The following is an 18,974-nucleotide window of genomic DNA, read 5'->3' on the forward strand; positions in this document are numbered from 1 at the left end:
TATATATATATCCTCTAGTTTAAATTTTTAGAAATTCTGTCATTTAAAATGTAACTAATATCCTTGTTAGATAAATAAATATCCTTTCATCATCTCTATTTACTCAAATAAGCCACTCTGAGGACACAAGAAGATTTTCAACCAGTCTTTACTTGCGAGGGTTGGCGGTCACGATAAGGTTTTCACAGATGTACCGTATTTTTCGGACTATAAGGAGCATTTAAAATCTGAATTTTCTCAAAAATCGACATTCAGTCTTATAATCAGGTGCACCTTATGTTTTAATCCTGGTTGTGCTTACTGACCTTGAACTGCTCTTACGTGGTTATTGTGAATGTGTTGAATAAAATTTGACATATCTGACTGTTTTGTTTCGCTTAGTACGCCTTATAATCCGGCGCACCTTATGGTCCGAAAAATATGGTATGAAAAGTACAAGCCTCGTCACTGAGAATCTGCGCCAGACAGTGAGGCAGGAAGTGCTTTATATTACACAATTATCAAACAGAAGCGAGGTCAAGACGACCTCGGCTAGACGAGGAGAAGGCCTCATAGTTATCATGTGCGCCTGCAGGCTCCTCTCTGAGGAGACAAAAGACTCTCTGACCTCGCACACATGGTTCAACATTAATTTAACATTAATTACTGATAAACATCCATCACTTTTACCTAAAGTCCCCTGACAATCCTGTTTTGTTTAAGCCATTATCAGGTGTAAAAATATAGAGTAGACATATTTTTATCGTTGTGTTGCTTGAATTCTTTTTTATCTTCTAATTGTTAAAGAAACTGGAAGCCGCTGCCGAAGTTTTGAAAGGAATGTTTTCACATTTAATGCAGAAGTGAAGAAGCAGTTGTGATGGAGGATTTTAGTTTACGGTGTCAGGGGTGTTTCAATAAAGGTTTATGGATGTTTATCACTGCTAATGTTAAATTAATGTTGAACCATGTGTGTGAGATCAGAGAGTTGTTTTCCTCTCAGAGAGGAGCCTGCAGAAATCCAACGCCTCCGAGTCTGTGTGCTGAGAGGCCGAGGTCATCGTGCTGATCAAAACGCTTCTTGTATACTGTCTGGCGCAGATCCTTACGACCGGACTTCAGTGAAACGTGTGCAAGCCTGTGGCAGCTGTCGTTGCAAGTAAACTCAGTATCAAAATCTTCTGTCATCGTGTGTGGCTCCTTTTAAGTAAGTAAAATAATGAGAGGATATTTTTATCCAACATAAGGCATCTTTTATAAGTGTGGTTCAAGTGACTGCATTGGCCTTTACTTCAGGCAAACCAGCGTAACTGAACATTTTTTAACACTTTGTTATAATGTTTGAATACTTTTTGGCATTATCTTGCAAAATGAATCGTCTCATAAGCTGCTCCAAAAACTACGTATACTGCTCACCATTACCTGTGCTTAATAAACACGTAAATAAGATTCAACTTTTATTTTAGTTTTTGATTTAAAAAAATCGAAGGAGGGAAATTTCTGGTCCGTGAACTGAAATTCTGTGTATTAATGCTAGTATTCTATCATCATGGAGTCCATGTTCTGCTTAGTACACGTGTCCTGACTGATTAGCTTTAGTGGCTTTTTTAGTAACGGATCGTTTTCTGCAACTTTCAACCTCCGTTCCGTGAGTTGAATAGTGAGCCGTGACAACAACGCTGCAGTCCTGCACTGAATGAGCAGAACAGAAATAGCTAAAACACCGTGGGATGAATCTAGTTCTTATTTTCCAAACTTGGCAACCGTCAAGTTCAAACTGTAATTTTGCTCCAGCAGAACCTGCATTTTTAATGAGTACAAGCAGCAACATGCTGCGTATTGATCATCATTAATAGTAACAGGCTGTTAATTAGGTGGAATGAGTCTGTATAAAAACCGTTACGTACCTATGAGAGGGACAGAGTCGGATGTGGCGGGCATGATTTCTGCCACCAGCAGCATGAAAACGGTGAGCGACAGCAGCACGGTGATACCTGCAGGCAGACAGACAGATAGTTCCTAATGCTTTAGCTACATTTAGTTAAGCAATCAATAATGTGGTTTGGTCGCCTCCCTGGAGTCGTTTTTGCCTCTTTGTGAGGAACTCCACCGCTTCGTTTTGATAAATGGTCAGGCCCATGATGAGATCGGGTTCGATTTATGGAAATGACCAGCTAATGCTAAAACGCCGAGTTACCTCAAGCTATTTTGTTCTTCTGCAGCCTAAAGGCTCTCACGCACAGCAAACAGCCTCTCCCTTAAACTGTTCAGGCTCTGACTGTAAAAACCGCACACCTCGTATACTGTCCAGCTGTGAAACTCATCTGGGTTGAAGCAGAATTTAACAAGTGGCTCGCTGGCTTAACTGCCCTCGGTTTGAACATTCAATTAAACTCCTGATCTGGGGGATAAAATATGATTAGCTTGATGATGTTAGGTCGATTAAAAATCCTTCATTATGTTTCCACTTTTAAAGCTCAGCCACTTTGTCCCAGCGTCTCCTCCATCACCTGGAAATGGCAGCAGAGTATTTTCCTGGAAGGCAGTGTGTAAGCTCTCCTACGTAATCAATTCACTAGCTTTAATTACATCAATAGGTTAATTGACCGCATGTGTAAGGCTTCCCTCCCCTCCCTCGTTGGTAAAAAGCTGCACAATGCTCCTTTCACTGAGCTTTGACAATGCCATTAAGGCTCGACGCCCACTCAGAGATGAGTCAAACAGGATTTTTAAACAAAATCATAATTACTGTGTCGCTCTAAATTACAGGGTTTATTCGGCGCCGCAAAGATAATGAAATGTTTAGCGAACACGAGGCTGCTGACGATTCTTTTAGCTTGAATTCTTGAAGCTTTCAGTTAAAATGTACATTTTCGTTTCACAGAACCCAAGACGACATTTCCCAAGTAGCTTTTTATGTCTTGTAAAAATGTTCTGAAACTCAAAAGTAGTCAATTAGCGGGAATCAGGCCGCAGAGGAAAATAAATTCTCACCCTGGAAGAATCGAGGGCAAATTCTGTTTCATATTTTTGTTCTTAAATGACTGAAAGTGTTTGAGTTCAGAACAGAATGTCTTGTATTAGTTGACTTGTTATTTCAGTGCTGCAAAGTTGAGATAAAAGAGTCTGGAGTGTTTATTGTTCTGACGACATCATTGATTTTAAAACGGGGTGAGACTATTAAAACTTTACTTCCTGTCTCTTTCACCCAGTTATGGTGTCGTTTGGCTGTCTCCCTTTTCTTCCGTCTTCTCTTTCTCTGCTCTGCCCTCCTCTCTCATCTTCTCCTAAACCCTCGCCCGTCTTTTTTCCATCTTCCCACACTCATTGCGCTCTTCTCCTCCACTACGGTTTTCTCGTGTGCCCATTTAGTTATCCGGTAATCCCTCTCCTCTCTCTGCTCCCCCTCCCACTTCGCCTCTTTGTGCCTCCTGATAATCTCCTGTGCCATTCGTGTACCCCCGTTCTGCAGTGGTCTACTTTTAGTTCGTCTGTATTCACACACGTTCAGTCCAAGAGCGTTATGTCATACATTTTAAGTTTATGGGATCTTGCTTGCTTTTTTTTTTTTTAAGTCTAAAACCTGCACTGCATACATTTATCCTTTCTGTTTGATGTCTTGTTTGGTACCCTTCTTTTTCTGGGTCAGGAACTTTAAACAATCAATCTGGTAGACTTAGAGCCATCAGAAGAAAAAAAACTAATTTTTAATAGACAGGATTTCTGCACTGATTAACCACTGAAATGTAAACACAATTTTTTTTTTTTTTTTTCTAGTAAAGTTTTGAAAACTAGTGGATGTTGACTTTTCCAATAGAAAAATTGCTGCTCCTTATAAATGTTGACTCATCGCATCTACAAGGTTGGACAGTGAGAGCAATCCAGCACAACAGGACTTCTCAAAGTTGGGAAATTCATCGAAAGCATAACATCCATCCATCTTTTACCCTAATTTCCGCCGTACTTGTCGCTCCACCCTATAAGTTGCATCAGTCCAAATATGTTTTAAAAAGTGGAAAAATCCATAAATATGTTGCTTCCCCATATATATTGCATCTATTATGCGTCACCACTGACAACCCGGAAATGTGGACCGAACCTAGAAATGTGGGCCGGTGTGCCAAAAATCGATGGGCTGCCAAATGGCGGCAGCGGGAGCATGCACAGGAGGACTTTAACAAGAATTTAACAAGATTAACACTTAAAAACAATTATTTGTTTGCTCAAAATTATAGTAAAGGTGTGTCTCAGTCTATTTAATGCTTAATAAATACACTTTGACGGTCAAATCAGCTGTATTTCAAAACCCGATTTGCGTAAGCGTGCACGCGCAGATGTGCGAGCTGCTCCAAGCAGCGAGCAGAACGAAGGTGGGGGAATATGGCAAGCCAATTAGGTAATTAATAGCTTGTGAAGATTCACAGTCATCCAGGACATGGTCAATTCAAAAAAGTTCAAGACAAAAATAATAAAGTATAAAGTGAAGTATAGTAAATAAAATCCAATTGTTTTTGCATTGAACTTTTTTGAATTCGTCATTATAGCCACGTTTTACCTATTACGTGATACAACGGCATGCCTTACTGCTACTACTAATCTGCTGCCATCAAGTGGCTAAAAATGGTACTGTTCAATTTTTTTTGGTCAGAATGAATGAAAACTGTCAAATCTCCGCCAAAAATTGGTTTATAAATATGGGAAAAATTCCTAAATACGTCGCTTTGGCCTATAAGTCGCAGGGCGAGTAAATTATGCAAAAAAACACGACTTATAGGGTGAAAAATATACTTGCTTCTCCTTTTCAAATCTTGGGGAGCTGCTGCCTATCTCCAGTAGTCACTGTGCGAGAGGTGTGGTATGCAAGGGACAGGTTATAAGTCCATTACAGGGACACATGGGGACAAATGAGACAACCACTCACACCTAGGGACAATTTAGAGTTACCAGTTAACCTAATATGCTTGTTTGTGATTTATGGGAGGAAACCAGAGTACCTGGAGAAAACCCTTGAATCCCAAAATCCAGGAGGTGAACCTGCGACCTTCTAGCTGTGAGGTGACAGCTCTAAGCATCGCACCACCGTGCTCCCTGAAATAATAACAGTCTTTTTAATGATAACTCTTCTAACGGGAGAGTAGCTGACTACAATTTTCTGGGAGTCCATAATGAGGGAAATCTGATGACCTGGAGCGTGAACACCTCTGAGTAGCTGAAAAAGGCCCAGCAGAGACTGCACATCCTGAGAGTGCTCAGGAGGAACAACATCACTCGGAGACTGCTGGTGTCTTTCTACCAATTCTCCATAGAGAGCATCTTAACACACTGCATCAGTGTGTGGTATCTTATCTGCACAGTGGCTCACAGGAAAGTGCTCCAGAGAGTTAGCAACACAGCCCAGAAGATGGTGGGCTGTCTTCTTCTCTCACTGGAAGATCTACTGTACATAGGAAAAGCCCACATCTTAAAGGACACGTCTCACCCTGGACATGATCTGTTTGAACTGTTACCATCAGGGTAGAGTGTACATATCAATCAAGACAAGAACAGATTTAAAAATAGTTTTTATCCATCAGCCATTAATGAACTTAAGAAAAGCTGTATAAGAACTGAATAAGTGCAATAATATCATTCTGCTTGTGTTGCATGTTTGGAGCGTTTAAAATCTGTAACTATAACCTTTTATACAGTTTATATTTATTTATGTATTTTGCTTTGTTTTATATTACACTGTTTTTACTTTTGCTCCGGGAAGCAAACCCACATTTCATTGTAGGTGCCATGACGACAAAGATCTATTCTATTCTTTATAAATGTAGGACACTAATAAACTGTTTCTCCTGTCACCAGGAGTGACACCACCAAGAACAAATTGTGCATCCATGGAAACAGCAAAGCACCAGAAAACTCAACAGTTCACTAAAATACTTTAAATTTAGCTCCACGCTTAAAAAAAGAAGAAAAAAAAGTGATGGATAAAAAATGTTGGAAATGGAAGGACACTAAGAAGGTTCTCCAGAAAAAAAAAACATCCGTCATGTTTCTAGTCATTCCTAGAGTGAGAGTGAAAGGTTGTCTCATTTGTCTCTATGTGTCTCTGTGATGGACTGGAGACCTGTCCAGGGTGTCCCCCACCTCTCACACAGTGACTGCTGGACATGGGCACCAGCGACCCCTGCGACCCGAAAAAAGGAAGAAGCAGATAAAGATAAAAGGATGGACTGAGTCAAACTGAGTAATCTTTGGTAATTTACAAATATTTGACAAAAGAACGAGGAACAAGTTGTGTCTCTGACATTTTGCTGGTAACAATATGTCTAAAGAACCTATACAGTATAAATTTGGTTTGTTGTGTCGTAGTCTGCTGTGTGTCGACACAACACTGCTTCTCCCTGTGAGTTTAGAAGCCTTTTTATGTTCAAATGATTCAAAAGAATAGAGTTAAGAGGCTTAAAAACAGAAAACAAACTGGACTGAAAGTAAAAAAGCAGCCAAGTTCAAAGAAAAACTCTGGAAGAGCTTCAGCTCATACTTTCAAGAGAGCCTGGTTCCTCGGTCACAAGTTATCAAACGAAAGGGAAAACTTTAGTTTTACACAGTACTATGTATACTTTAAAGTGAACACTACTTAGCAGAATCTTTACTGCCAACTTCCTGACAATGGCTGGACAGTTTACTACAAACAATTAAACAGAAACATGATAAATGTGCATATGTCAGTGTCTCACTGTTGCTTCACAACAAGAATTAACAACACAAAAGACCTGAAGTTGACAAGAAAATCAGCTGCGTCTTGAAAGAAAAAGAGCCACTTAAATATCTCTTGACATTGGCCCAGTTTTAGGGTGTTAAATCGAGATGCACCAGGAACTTCGATGAAATGAAAGTTACTTTAATGAGCAGTTTGAACCAAAGATCCTCCTCATTAGGCTCCGCTCATCAACAGCAATAAAGAGCCTCTGGTGTGGGATGCCACCGCTCATCGCTTGTACCCTACATATTTAGAGATCTGGTTTCAGAAAGACATAAAATGACAACTGTTTGTACCCTTTTAGTGAAACTGTGCTGTAGTTATGTTTTAGATTAAGCTGATTTATTAAAAGTCAATTCAGTTCAGTTTATTTATATAGCGCCAAGCCACAACACAAGTCATCTCAGGGCACTGAACAGAAACATTCATATATATAAAAATAATTAAACATTATTTATCTGCAGAGCAGACTGCTTTGAATTTAACTCCATCACAGAACTCTCATCTTGAGCAAGCATGAAGGTGACAGTGGAAAGGAAAAACTCTCTCATGAGGAAGAAACCTTTAGCAGAACCAGATTCAGGACAAGCGGCCATCTGCTTCGACCAGCTGGGTTTGAGAGGAACAGATACACAATGGCAAGTCAGAAATCACATGTTAAGATAGAAATAATATCAAATAAAACTATTCAATTTTAGCAATTAATTTAAGGAAATGAGGTCAATTTGTCCTCCAGTAGTCTAAGCCTATAGCAGCATAACAAGCCAACCCTAACTATAGGATTTATCAAAAAGGAAAGTCTTAAGCCCAGTCTTAAAACTAAACAACGTGTCAGCCTCACAGACAGAATCTGGAAGTTGGTTCCACAAGAGAGGAGCCGACAACTGAAAGATCTTCCTCCCATTGTGCTTTTGAAAACTCTAGGAACCGCGAATAATCCTACAGTCTGAGAGCGAAGTGCAAAAGCAGAAAATTTAGGGTCATCCAGGTTTTTATGTCTGTAGGACATGCTTGTAGTCTAAGTAACTGATGGGATTCATTGGGTTTCATGGACAAATATAAGTGTGTATCATCAGCATAACAATTAAAATGTATCCCATGCTGTTTAATAACTTTACCTAATGGAAGCATTTGTAAAGTGAAGAGTATTGGTCCAAGCACTGAACCCTGAGGAACTCCATGAGTGAATTCAGTCTTATACGTAACACCGATTCTGATACTTTTCTGGTCACATTCTTTAAGACAAACCCAATATTTGGCATCAAACTTGACAAGTTCAAGCCTGTTCTGATGCACTCACCCAATGAGATCTTCTCTCCGGAGTCAGCTGGCAGCACAAAGATTAGTAGAGTCATGGACGACAGCAACACACACGGGATGAGCAGATTCAGAGCATAGTAGAGCGTCCGCCGCCGTATTGTTATAACAAAAGTCACGTCCGTGTAAGGCTCCTTACAGCAATCATAGAAGACGTCATTTCTGGTGCCAGGAACACCTGCAGGAACACAAAGACAGAATGACCTCCACTTTACCAAGGGATGTCTTTACTGGGGACACTAAAGCAAATGTTTTTGCAGACCAACCGATTAGATCCCACTCTCCGTTGGGCATATATCCCGAGATGTCTGCGTCAGTCATCTGAAGGTCAAGCAGCCAGCCGTCGTACGTCCAAGAGCCGAACTTTAACTCGCACTTCTGAATGTCAAAAGGAAACCAGCGAACATCCACATTGCACGTGCTCATGAAGATTCCTGCGAGAGAAAAGAAGATGTGAGGAGAGAGGGCAGGAAGTTACAGCCTGACGATCAATTGACAAGATGACTATATTGACCCCTGCAGTTTCCTGTGGAGACTGAAAACAGATGTAGTGGAGGACTGTGCAGTCTCTCTCATGAATATCAAGTAGCTTGTTAGCGCTTTCATTCAATCCGACAAGATTTTTACACTGAAATGATGTGAAACAACTCCAGAGCCCACTGCAGTGAAGTTTTTAACGATGTGTCAGCCCACAGAGCGTACTGCTGCAAAATTCAGTTTCGAGGCTGGAAAGAAAAGAAAGCAGAGACTGTATAATAAACAACCTCCCCATCAAAGACACGTCTATAAAGAAAAATCTGGCAGCAGTGTTGTCACTCTTCTCAGATTTTCTCCTCTCCGCTCTGGCTGCACACAGCTGTTCACTAAGCAGCAGAAGAAAACATCCACATCACTGAAAAATGAGATTACGGGCAGTGCCCTAATGAGATTGCCGCTGTTATCATGCTAAATAAATGTATGCATCGGCACGCCACACATGTGGAGAGTAATCCACCCCCTGATATGAAGAATCACAAGGATCTGTGTGTTGGTTGGCATCCAATAAACTAATCAAGCCTGTTAAAACATTCAGACACACACACGCAAAACATCAGCGAAGCCTCAAAGACGTTCATTCTCTAGGAGGTCAACGAAAGAGAATTATCAAGTATAAGAGCAGAAGTTCATCTAAAGTTAACTAAAAAAGTTCCAAAGAACCTAAAGAGCTGTAAAATTTGTGCATGCGCTGCCCTTCAAGTTTCAGTCACTTATATTCAATTTGTGCATTTGCTTCACAAGGGGAAAAAAAAATCATTATAATCACCCGCTGTCATAAGGCGGTACTGTTTTTGCCTGTGTCTGTCTGTAAACAAAATATCTCATGAATGGGTGGTATTTACATGGAATAATGCCGTTTAATAACTTTACCTAATGGAAACATATATAAAGAGTATTGGTCCAAGCACTGTACCCTGAGGGACTCCATGACTAACTTTGATAAGTATCCTGATGCATGCTCAATAATCCAGGTAGAAAAATCCAAAAAAGTTCAATCTGGTCCTCTGGGTAACTTTGATAAGATTTTAAGGGATTTTAAACAACTGTTACATTCATTGCAAAAATCAATGCGATGTTCCTGTTTTTAGTATTTTACATGGTTTTATAGCTTTTTGATTCATTTTTATATAATTTCTTTTATTTACTTTTAATTTTATATGCTTTAATATGAATGTTGTCTGTACATTTGTGTTCTGTGCTTAAAACAGGTCTCTCTTGTAAATGAGTCCCCGTGACTCAATGAGACTAACCTGTAAAAATAAAGGTTGAATGAATTTAAAAATATATATTATTTAATGCATTTCTACAAATTGCTATGTTTTGGAGTAAATCCATTTCAATAGCTGACCTAAGAAAACACCAAAATGTCTTTAACTCAGCCAGTTTTAGACACTGAGCTAAAACTTGTGTGGTAGTAGCTGAAAGTCATTCACAACACACAGTACAAGTACACTTTAAGTATGATCTTTGCCTAAAACTTCAGCATTGACAGATCAAAATATCGCAAGAACAGCTGAATAAATGTTAATGAAATTCGAAGAACGTAATCATTCAACCTATTAACTTTCAGTCATTTCAATTCAAAATGGCCACCACAGCTAACTGACATTAGCAAGCACAAAAATGGATGCAACTTGGTTAATTTTAAGGATATTGAGCTAAAATGTGACATGGTAGTAGCTGAGTCATTCACAACACTTATGAGCATGAAATTTCATGATATAGTATGAGACTATGTTTTTTATTTTATTACCAAAACAGCTTGAACTCTTGTCATTTCTCAACATAAGATGATCTTAGACTCAGCAGGACCGGTGGAGGGTGATATGCATTGCTTCGAGTGATGTTAGACTTTTAAATGACCGTGTTGCTGTAAACCAGAAGTGACACTGCTTTGTGTTTCTCATGTCCATGGATTAAAGTTCACCATCGCCACAACGGATTTACATCATTTTGTACGTGGCCAGGACAGATTTCCATCGTCTGTAAAAATGAGGGGGGATAAAATGTTTGTTGTGGTCTAGTTAAAACCATCCAATCTAATGAGGATACAGAGATTAAACTGGTGATGCTTTTACCCAATAAAGAGAACCAGAGCCACAGTTTGACCCAATCAGAGCAGAGCACCCCGACTTCCTCGGGACTTTTATGTCTAAAATCTAACTTTGTATTAAATGTTAATGTGTTCTGAGCGTCGTCACCGTATAGACGTGCAACTTGCGCATGAGACCGAACTCTTTGTCTGAGAGAGAGAGAGACGTGCATGAACCACCATGGGAGCGCGCAGCCTGTTGAGGCTGTTTCTGCTGCTTTAGTATTTCAAAAAATATTTATATTAATGCTAAAAGATTAATATTTATATGCCCCGGACTATAGCAGAGATGTGTCTCTACCTTTAATTTCCCCCAAAACTCACAAAGTTCTCTCTGAGAGTCCGTTTCAGGTGTTTGTAGTTTATCATACGTATCTGCTCAATTCAATTCTACGCTTGTTTTAACAACAACAAGATGTCGTGGCTGTTTGGATGAGCTAAACTTAATTATTATACTCTGATGATAAGATCAAATGTGAAAAATAAATGGTATTAAACAACTACATGAGCTGAAAATGTAAAACATGATCCCCTTATCGAAGTTACTGTTATTTTTACTCTTCAACCTCTAGGTTTAGAAAAAAAAATCAGTCAATTTTTTTTCTGCTTTAATCCATACATTTGTTACCTGTCGCTCCAAGATATTTAGAAACCTTTAGTCAAACAAAGCAGCGGAGATTTTTCTTCTTGTGTTGCTCAGAGCAATCCCAGTTTCAGAGCTCCTGAAATGAAACAACTCCTTCCGAAGCAGGCGTTACAAGAGCTCTAGACAAGATTACCTTGTTGTAAATGTCACCCAATTGAGATAAGAGCTAAAAAACCTTTTCTTCTGAACTGCCATTAATCCAGACAAAACAAGACCTCTGCAAACACGAGATCAGCAGACACCTGGGATGCACTTTATTTACTTCACGTCAATCTCGCGCTTCATTCCTGCCACTCAGACACACGAAGCCTTTTATAAGTTGTCAATAAGATCCCCGAACAATGGCAACCAGACCAGTTCTGTTTTATTTGTCTCCATTTCCCTCTTTTTATTGTTTTCAAATAAAGTCTAAACTCTCCTCCATCTCATTTTTTTTAACACCTGAGCTCTTATTTGCTTCTTTCTCTAACTACCTCTGATCTAGCTCGCAGCATAAAGGGACTGTAGATACATTCGGCTGCAACCTATCAATAAATCTGGCCTCTCAACAGAATTGAAAGTGTGGCTCTTGGAGCTCACAGCCCGTGTCTTTTACTGTAGTGGGTAATTTCAGCTCTAACCCCCCAGCTGCACAAGGGATTCAAGCTGAAGCTACTTTAATCTGGGGGAGCCTGAGAAAATACAAAGCAAAGACCCCTGAAAACCCAGAGGAGTCGTTACCTTCACAGCCTCGCAGCGGTCTTTTGGTCGAGGCAGGAAGGGGAGGATATTTATAGACGTTAGAGCAAACCAGAAATGCTGTTTTATTGATGAAATATTAATGTTTAGTGTGCAAACAGGGCAACATGCAGAGACTGCACAATGAGGTGGACCTCTGGGAAACGAAGTGAATGAAAGAAACAACATAAAGGATTACATTTTTTTAATATGATGCACAGAGGAGGGACTCACCTGGAGGCAGATACTTGGCAAAGCCGCTGGAGTTCACCAGAACGTTGGTCTTAAAGGTGGAGTCAAAGTCGTCATCTGCACTGAGAATGGACAGAGGGGGAGGAAGTGACATCACCTGCTGATGCGTGCAGACGTGTGCGAGGTCTGCGTTCAGGTGTGTTACCTGTTGTAGAGCAGGATGTCCGGCGTCCAGATCTGATCCGTTGTGAAGCGGAGGTTTTTCACCCCGGGGTGTTCGCTCTGGTTCCACTGGAGGTAGTGGTCGAACCAAGTCTTTAAATGCACACACACAGAAAACACACCGAGACCTGCAGATCACGTTGACTTCTATCACGTCAACAGAAGTTCATAATTTAAGATGGGTGAAGCTTTTGATTCGGTTCTTGCCTTTTTGTCACACGTAAATGTTTTGAATCGGCAAATAAATGTTATCAGACAGAGATAACCTGAATACAGTTTTTAAATGAGTTATTTTATTGAAGATAAACAGGCTTCAGCAGCTTGCCCCAAGTTAAAAAGTAATTGCCTCGCCTGTCAAATCATGAATGAACAGTGATTTAAAAAAATAATAATCTGATTCATGCCAGACCTGTAGAATCAAGACGTCACTTAACCAATTGTCAAAACATTGGAACAGTCGTGAACCATCCCACGAGTGACCAGCCGAACAAAATTACTTCACGAGCGCATCCACGACTCATCCAGGTGATCACAAGCAAATCCAGAACAACATCTGAAGTTCTGCAGGCCTTACTCGCCTCGTTTAGTTCAAGTTCGAGTCAATTTTACTGTCATTTCCATCACATGTGGTGGAACGAAATTATGTACACGGGGTCCCAGTTACGCCCAAAAATAGCAAAATATAAAGTATAAAAGAAACAGTAAATAATGATCTAAGATGTACACTAAACAATAATAATGTAAAACAGTACGGGGTAACAACAGCAGCCCAAACATGAGTCTGTGGTGAGCAGATGGGTATGAATGAGATCAGCAGCATGGATAAGTCACATATCACCAATTAAAGTGACATTTCAATGATTATCCTGGTTAGAGATTCATGAGTCTAACAGCTTCCGGGTAGAAGCTGTTCCTCAGTCTAGTGGTTCTACACTTAATGCTCTGCAACGTCCTGCCTGAGGGGAGCGGGGGAGGGGTTTAAGGTCCGTGCTCATAATTCAAGCAAAAAGCCAGGACAAAAACTGGTCTCCATGGGAGAGTTACAAGGCTCAAACCACTGCTGATAAAAATAAAACAAAAAGGTCAAACGTCTTGACGATCCCCAAGATTTTTGAGAAGATATTCTGTGGCCTGACGAGACAAACGTGGAACTTTCTAGAAGGTGCGTGTCCCTTTGCACCTAGCATAAAGCTAACCCTGCATTTCAGGATAACAGCTGTGCACCAGCAGTCAAGCACGGCGGTGGTAGTGTGATAGTCTGGGGATGATTCGCTGCTTTAGGACCTGAGCAGCTTGAAGTAACCATGAATCCTGCTGTTTAGTAAAAAGTCCTGAAGGGGAACATCCAGTCGTCAGTTTGTAGCCTTCGATTTAAGCGCAGTTGGGTTCTGCAGCACGACGACGGTCTGAAGCACTTATGCCACATTTACTTTTCCACATAGGCCTAGGTTGGTTTGGAAAGCTTTTATTCCCTTAATAAATGAAATCATCATTTAGAAAATTCATTTTGCCTTCACTCAGGTCACCTTTGTCTGATATTAACATCTGTTAGATAATGTTAAACACATATTAGTGACAACAACAAAAAAAGCTAACAAACTTTTCACAGCACTGTAATTTGTTAGCCTTCCTTTTGCATTGATCATGGTGCACAATCACCTAGACATTTTTCATCTAATACTGACATAAAATTCAATTCAATTCAAAAATACTTGATTAATCCCAAAGGGAAATTAAATGTTGTTGTAGCTCATCATCTTGGTTTCATTAGAGTTGTTATAGATGCTGATGGTTTTAGGCAGGAAGGATCTCTTGTAGCAGTCCATTCTACAGCAGATCCGAAGAAACTGGCTGCAGATCCCGATCCATCCACCCAGACCCTGCAGGCCTCTTGTCCTCTTGGGCAGCAGGACTGCCTGAATGCCGGCAGAACTCCTCCCCGAGCGATGGCCATTTCTTGCAGCAGCCTGCCGAGCCCCTCGTTTCAACTGACTTAATTGCAGGTGCCAGGGGATGATCTCGGTCCTCCCGCTGTTTTAAGCTGTGGTCAGGCAATCGAGCACAGCCTCCAGGTAGACGGTAATGCATCCACGGCTCCTCCTTTTCAACTCATTTGGGATTTGGTGCTGTAGTTGAGATCTTATTTGGGCTTCTGAGATGTTAATCAGCTGCTCCCAGTTGTAGAAAACCGCCGTGTTGTTATGGTTACGCATCATAACAAATATCCAAATGTGAAAAAGGTTTCAGTAAAAATCCTTCCAGCAGCACAGCATCTGATACCAGAGGAAGTAATCGTCCAAAAAAAAGTGATTTACATCCAGAAAAATTTGTAATTAACGTTTTCCAAAGCAAAATCTCAGAATGAATGTAAGAGAGCTACTCCAACATGCAGCCACCTTGAGCGGCGCAATTCTGAAATTACTGTTCATGAAGATTTTTTTTTTTTGTCTTTTTATGATGAGAGTCAGATTGTTGTGGAAATCTTTCTTCAGCTCATCTCTGTTGGATTATCAGCTAAAATCTGGTGGCCATAAAGGAATAGAACGCTTCTCGTAGCATCAGTTAGGGGTTTAATTTAGTAACTCCTTTAGCCAAAAATGTCTTAATCACTGGAGCAGGCTTCCTCTGGGAGTGTCTTATAACTTTCTTGGTTAAGTCCAGGTGGAGACTCTTTTACACAGGTGGTGAATTACTCTCGCAGAAGAGGGACTATTTATTATTCCCTTCTAATTTTAGAAATTCTGAGTTACAGCGAGATTCATGACCTTAATCTTCGATGTTACAGATCGTTTCAACTGCTTCATAAAAAGTAAAAGACACTCAGAGCAGCAGAGAAGTCAAAGTCTTACCATTTGTAACCACATATTTGAAGTTAACACTTGGTTCTTCTCATCCTGCAACATATTCAGAAAGAATGGTGCCCTAATTAATTAATTGCATAATTTAAGTATTACCAGTTGTGTCACACAGTTTTAGGCATAAAGGGGTCTTTTTTATGCACTGATTTATGACTTTGCATCTGAGAATAGAGATGGTTGTTTGTGCCTACCACGTCCATGATCTGTATCAAACTGAGGGAAAAGACGACCGTAAGGGGGTGAGAGTCGTTGCCCACGGGTCGCTCCATCCGGTTGTAGTCTTTCAGCAGGTTCTTCAGCAGGTTCCTCTGATGAGGCCCCTGTAACGACACTAAAGAAGCAGGAAATTGCAGCAGAAATCTGATAACTGATCACGCTCTTTAAAGTCCGTGTCAGCCGGGAGTCAAATGAAGATGTGCTTTTAAACGTGAGGCTGTATATAAGATCAAATTAAGAGATTTAATCTTTATAAACTGACGTGTTTCATCTTTAGGAGAACGTCTTTAAATGGAAGTGTCAGTGAAAAGGCTGTGAAACAGGAAATGTAATGATGATGTCACCATTACTTTTATGGTTTGAACTTTCCAAATGAGACATGGAGGAAAGGTTTGGCTCTCGAATCCAAATTAAATATTTATCATTAATGCAGATTAATACAAAACAAAAAAGAAACCAGCAAACGAAAGGATGATTCACAGAGAACCTGGAGAACAGTTGGTAAACCAATTAGAAATACCAGGAAGTCTTATCAGGACATAATTGGCACAAATTATTGAATAATTACGTTAGTTTGGAAGGACCAGAGACCCAATGTAAAAACTGTTTCAGTTCTGAGCCTTCTGTCCCGTTAATACATCCTTAATGACAATGATGAGATTTTAGTTTTCTTTCTCATTTTGTTCATAACGTAAAGGTTTTAAAACTAAGTGTGCATAAAGTTATGAAGAGCTGCATGTGGGAGAACTAACAGCGGCTTTCAGCTTGAACGTATCGCTTGTAAAGTAACAAGCTGTAAAGAAAGTGAACGTTGTTGCACACAAAAAGCCAAGAGGTTCTGTTCAGACGAGTGAGAAGAGAAAGGGTTTTCAGCCTTGATTAAAATGATCGAGATTCTGAGCAGCTGTTATGTGAAAAGGCAAATTATTCCACAGTTTAGAGGCTGACACACACAAAAAAATAGCCTGGAGAACATCAAAGAACAACTGGTTTGTAGATTTTAGTATGCTGGCTGCAGTCTGAAGCTGTAAAAGAAAGATGGTGTCATGCAGTTAGGACCCTTAAAGCCAAATGTTCCATCCATCCATCCATCCATCCATTATCTTTACCCGCTTCTTCCTTTTCGCATCACTGGTACCCAGATCCAGCCGTCACTGTGAGAAAACCATGCAAACTCCACCCAGAAAGGTCCCTGGGAGATTCAGTCTGGCAACCTTCTTGCTGAGAGGTGGCAGCTCTACTAAATGAGCCACCGTGCCGCCCTAAAAGCAAATATTTCAAATTTGAAACAAAGCCAAAGACAGTTCAGGTTTAACGTGACCTTTCTTTCCTGTCAGGAGACAGGCTGCTCTCCACAGCCTAAACGTGACCACTGACAGGGAGCAGCAGAGAAGTAAGAATTGAAACGATCAAAATAAAAGGAATAAAGCATGAGAAGGATCTTAACGAGGAGCTTTAATTAAAAAAGCTTTTCCAGTTTCGAGTTTTGGATACAGTTGCACTAAAGCTGGCAAACAGAGGCACTGCTGTAACCCTTTAATGGGTTGGATTATTCAAATAAATTAATTTCTGTTTGTTTAGTCTGCAGGTCAAGGAAGTTTTCTCCATCTGTGATTATGTATTTCTAAGGTCGAACTGTGCAGCAAAGAGAAATAGCTGAAAACGTGACAGAGAAGCAGGAGCTACTTTCAAAGCATGTCAGGATGATGGAAGAGCCCCGGATGGGTTTTTTTTTGGCTTCAGAAGTCAGTCTGCAGCTACGCAGTCAAAAACTTTTCCCTTCCTCGTGTCTTTTATGTTGTTCCCCACCCCCTTTTTTAAAAAAAATCTTCATCCTTCCTTCAAATACAAACCGAACAACTGTCGGCACTTGAGCCTGTAGGGAAAGTTCACCCACTCTCCTCTCAGCTCTGCCATCCAGCTCGGAGCATCATCAGCCCGGCTGCAGCAACAGGGAGGCAAGATGGAAGAGCTGATCTGTACGGTGTCATTAAACTGATTTTTTCTGCTTTTCTGCAGGGGGTTCCCTTCGTGTGCACACAAAACCGCAAATGATGAAATGACGAAACGTTCCGACAGCTCAGATTTTCCTGCACCTGTCATCAGATGCTCTGCACAGACAGGGGTGTCAATGTGCCATGCCAGACATGTCTGAGCCCCGAACACATGTTTCCAGACTAATCGCTCCAAAAGGAATCCATAGATGCAAACAGGTGAGCTAGAACCTCACTCTACTTCTCCTGGAGTCTTTTCTCCACTTGAAATTCACAGACGAAGCGTCAAAAAAACACAGACTCCTGCGCCCGAGTTCCTATAAAACACCAGCGCTGCAGCCCAGTTCCTGAATGAAAGAGAGACAGAGATGCAGGCAGGCTCACCGTTGATCAAAGCGGAGAACCCAGAGAGGAGCAGAGCCACAGAGCGCCACATCCTGGCATTGAACCACTGGAGGAAAAGAGGAGGCAGGAGAGGAGAAGCTCCAGATGTTAGAGGAAGAAAATAAAAAAAGGAGGGGGTAGAGAGAGGAAAAGGGAGCAGAGAGTCGGGGAGCTGCTGGAAAATCTTCGCTCTGCTTCCAGTCAGCATCAGATGGAAGGAGTATCAGCGAGCGAGGAGGAGGAGGAGGAGGAGGAGATGTGGGCTCTGTCTGTCTCCCTGGGAGGTGGGCCTAAAATGAGAAGAAAAAAAAAGAAAAATGTCAGAAATGAGTGTGATGGGGTGAAGATAAAGGAGTGAGGGCAGAGAGGTTTAAATGACACCATCATGAAGTGACCTCGCCGAAGACAAACAAAACAAATGAGAATTTAAATTTAAAAGTTTAGCTGGAAGAGGAGCCATGCAGAGGGGTATACATTTATCACAGGGAGCCACAAGCAGTCTGACAAAAAAAAAAAAAACTCAACATCACGGCCTGTTTTCTTGTCATCCCTTACATTGTTAGAACTAATCCTAAATCCTTATTAATTTCAAACATAAACATGTGCCACAGATCCATGGTCAGGTTGTTTTGCCTCTGATAAACAGTGGTGATGGTCACACACTGCTGGGCTGGTGAAAGCTGTGTGTGTATGTGTGTGTGTTGAGCCTCCGCCCACGTGGTGGTGGGGAGCTTTGAATCAGCCGAGCAGACGGACTCCAGTTTAATTGAGAAAGTGCTGGGCTCTGCAGGAGGACAACGGAAATGTGCATAGTTAAACTCTACTCCTCATTTGTCCTCGTGAAATGCTGATGCAAGGGCAGAGGCAGTGAGAAGCTGAAAGACTAAGAATGAAGAGGAGGAGGAGGAGGGGGTAAGAAAAAGAGGAAGCAAGACTTGTACTGTATAATAGATTGCCCTATTACATCTACTGCCCTTTGAAATTACCCCTTTCCCTCTCTCTGGAAGCCTGTCACACACCCAGAGCACTCCGGAGGTGCAGGTTCATGCCCGGCTGCACACGCAGGATGGAG

At 41.0% G+C, this 18,974-nt stretch overlaps 1 protein-coding gene across 1 annotated transcript in view; it reads right to left on the reverse strand.

The window, feature by feature from the left end:
- The window catches only part of chrna11 (cholinergic receptor, nicotinic, alpha 11), a 22,353-nt gene extending 4,339 nt beyond the window's left edge, over positions 1-18,014 (reverse strand). Inside the window, exons 1-8 of the mRNA XM_037693273.1 lie at positions 17,903-18,014; positions 15,500-15,639; positions 15,300-15,344; positions 12,434-12,543; positions 12,271-12,350; positions 8,311-8,478; positions 8,028-8,222; positions 1,887-1,973 (exon numbers count right to left, since the gene is read on the reverse strand). Of these exons, the coding sequence (XP_037549201.1) occupies positions 1,887-1,973; positions 8,028-8,222; positions 8,311-8,478; positions 12,271-12,350; positions 12,434-12,543; positions 15,300-15,344; positions 15,500-15,639; positions 17,903-17,954 (877 nt within the window). The 5' untranslated portion in view covers positions 17,955-18,014. The remainder of the gene's footprint in view (positions 1-1,886; positions 1,974-8,027; positions 8,223-8,310; positions 8,479-12,270; positions 12,351-12,433; positions 12,544-15,299; positions 15,345-15,499; positions 15,640-17,902) is intronic.
- Positions 18,015-18,974: the final 960 nt, after the last annotated feature.

The sequence above is a fragment of the Nematolebias whitei genome, chromosome 19 (genome assembly GCF_014905685.2).
Source record: "Nematolebias whitei isolate Nwh7 chromosome 19, NemWhi1, whole genome shotgun sequence".
NCBI lineage: Eukaryota > Metazoa > Chordata > Actinopteri > Cyprinodontiformes > Rivulidae > Nematolebias > Nematolebias whitei.